Source organism: Myotis brandtii, unplaced genomic scaffold, assembly GCF_000412655.1.
Source record: "Myotis brandtii unplaced genomic scaffold, ASM41265v1 scaffold1020, whole genome shotgun sequence".
Lineage (NCBI taxonomy): Eukaryota > Metazoa > Chordata > Mammalia > Chiroptera > Vespertilionidae > Myotis > Myotis brandtii.
In genome coordinates this window covers 567,814-570,038 of record NW_005353406.1, presented here as the reverse complement: position 1 = coordinate 570,038, position 2,225 = coordinate 567,814, and the positions used below count along the sequence as shown (strand labels likewise).

Genomic DNA, 2,225 nt, shown 5'->3' with positions numbered 1-2,225 from the left:
ACAGGTGACGAGGGAACAGGCGCCGGGCGGGCACCAGCCCTGTCCCCTCCAGGGCCACTTCCCTTGGGCCTCACCTTGTCCCTTTCTGGGCGAGTTCAGGCTCTGGAGTCCAGGTCCCAGGCCCTGCACTGGCTGGTGACCTTTCGCACGCACGGCCTCTCAGCCTCAGCTTCCTCCTCTGTACGTGGGCCTGGAGCCCCACCTCGTTGGCTCAGAACCCTGGCGAGCGGTGCCGTGGCCGTAGCGCTGTGGGTGCCGTGGCCGTAAGCGCTGAGGGTGCCGCTCTCTGTAGGATCAGCAGTTTTCCGTTTTCCTAGTGGTCCCTGCGCATCAGCTTGCCCGGGAACGTGTCAGACAGACAGGAGGCTCGGCCCTGCCAGGCCAGCAGTCCTGCCAGCCCCCCGGTGACCGACACCAGCTGGTTGAGCACAGCGCCCAGGTGAGTAATTCTAAGATAGTCTTTCTGAACCAAGCGCCAACTCATCCCCTGGAGACCGAACTCTTACGGGAGAAAATGCGATTCCTGTGGGGGGTACAGGCCGGGCTGAGGGGAGCCCCCCCCCCCCCCCCCCCCCCGCACGTCCGATGCCTTCACGCCAACTCCTGCTGGAGCCTGAGGCAGGGAGAGGCGGAGGCCGATCTGACCTACCACCCAACAGACACGGAGGCACAGGCCCCTCAGGACGCGGCAGCCACTGGTGGGGCTCTGCCCAGGCCAGACCCGGCCGCAAGCTGGAGACGAAGAGGAAGAGCAGGGAAGAAAACAGCCAGGGACAAGGCCACGGCGTGACCCCTAACCTGCCAGGAACCAGGTTTCACACTGGGCTCCCTGCGCCTCCAAGCTCACCGCTTTAGAAGGTTAAAGAGAGCAGCTCTAAGGGGGTGGTCACTGCTTTAGGTGGAGAAAAGGTCACGCAGGATTCGTGTGGCATTAGCCTCACTGAAGGATCGATGGTTCTTAATGTCATGACTGCCTTCTGATGACATCCCCTGAGCTTCTAACTCCGCCCGCCATGCCAGCTAATGGACCTTCTTTCTAAAGCATTTTAGCTGGAATGCGATGCTTCTCCATCCCACCCTCCCAGCCTCCCAACGGCTCCAAGTCAGAACGTGCACATTGTCACCCCCACCTCCCCGGACGCAGGAGAGCCCCGTGGGCAAGCTTACGGGCACTGAGCACCAGATGGGAGAGTGCCTAGGCCTGACCCCCAACCCCTACGAGAACCGAGATGTTGGCACCAGTTCCTGGGGATCCCTAGGCCGACCGGCTCAGGGAGCGCCCGGCTGCTCCTGCTGTTAGAGATCCGTGCGGGGTCGGCAGGCGGAGGGAGGGAGAGCGAGCAGGCGTGGTGTCTACAGGTATGTTTATTCATGCCAGCAAGGGCACGGCACTTCTAGATACTGTCCTTCGTCCCCATCTAACAGCCAACGCTCCCCCGCTGCGCCCTCGGCTCGGCTGCTAGTGATGACCATGAGCAGGCGCGGGACTCGAACCTTTGGAAAGAAGCACAACAGATAGTTAGCAAGCCGAGTGCAGTTTACCGTGTCAGCCTCAACAAGCCGGAAAGTGTAAGCATGTCCCATCGTATGAAGAGGCTGTTTCTACACGGGCCGCCCATGCGTGCACGCAGCTCACTCGCAGGCAGCCCGGGGCGTGCAGGGCTCAGATGACAGCGTTTCACTGTCACTCGGGAAGCAACGTGAAGACCTGCCCAGCACCAGGGCCTAAATCATGGGGCTCCCCTCACACACCGACCGGGCGGGGTGCTCCCAGCAACGGGGGCTTCCCCATGGGGGCGCCAGCTCCCTGCCTGTCCACGCTCCCTCCTGCTGCACACGGGTGAGCACCACCTCTAACAGCAGACCCCGAGAAGCAGGCTTCACCTTCGCAAGCCCCCATCGCACCCTCTCCGTTCCCTTCAGGCCCTGACTCCCTCCCCAGTCCGGTGGGGCTCTCATTCCCACCCACTGAAAAAGCAAACACCTTACCTTTCAGAGCTTTAGCTCTTTTATCTGAAAGAAAAGAAAGAAAAAGCGATCAGTGCTTTACAAAAGCCCGGGGCCAGTTCAGTGTGGGACCAGCACGTGGCGGGGAAGGTCATGGCCTGGGCAGAGCCGACAGGGAGCTCTCAGAATCGGCACCCCCCCTCACAGTCGAGGGAGCTCCCGCCTCACAGCCGAGGGGAGCCCCCGTCTCACAGCCAAGGGAGCCCCGCCTCACAGCC

The 2,225-nt window shown here is 62.1% G+C and overlaps 1 protein-coding gene across 1 annotated transcript in view; it reads right to left on the bottom strand.

Annotated features, from left to right (window-relative positions):
• Positions 1 to 1,347: 1,347 nt before the first annotated feature.
• Positions 1,348 to 2,225, bottom strand: part of LOC102247969 (chromosome unknown open reading frame, human C14orf2) — a 1,575-nt gene continuing 697 nt past the window's right edge. The window contains exons 2-3 of the mRNA XM_005853262.2: positions 1,990 to 2,013; positions 1,348 to 1,494 (exon numbers count right to left, since the gene is read on the bottom strand). Of these exons, the coding sequence (XP_005853324.1) occupies positions 1,460 to 1,494; positions 1,990 to 2,013 (59 nt within the window). The 3' untranslated portion in view covers positions 1,348 to 1,459. The remainder of the gene's footprint in view (positions 1,495 to 1,989; positions 2,014 to 2,225) is intronic.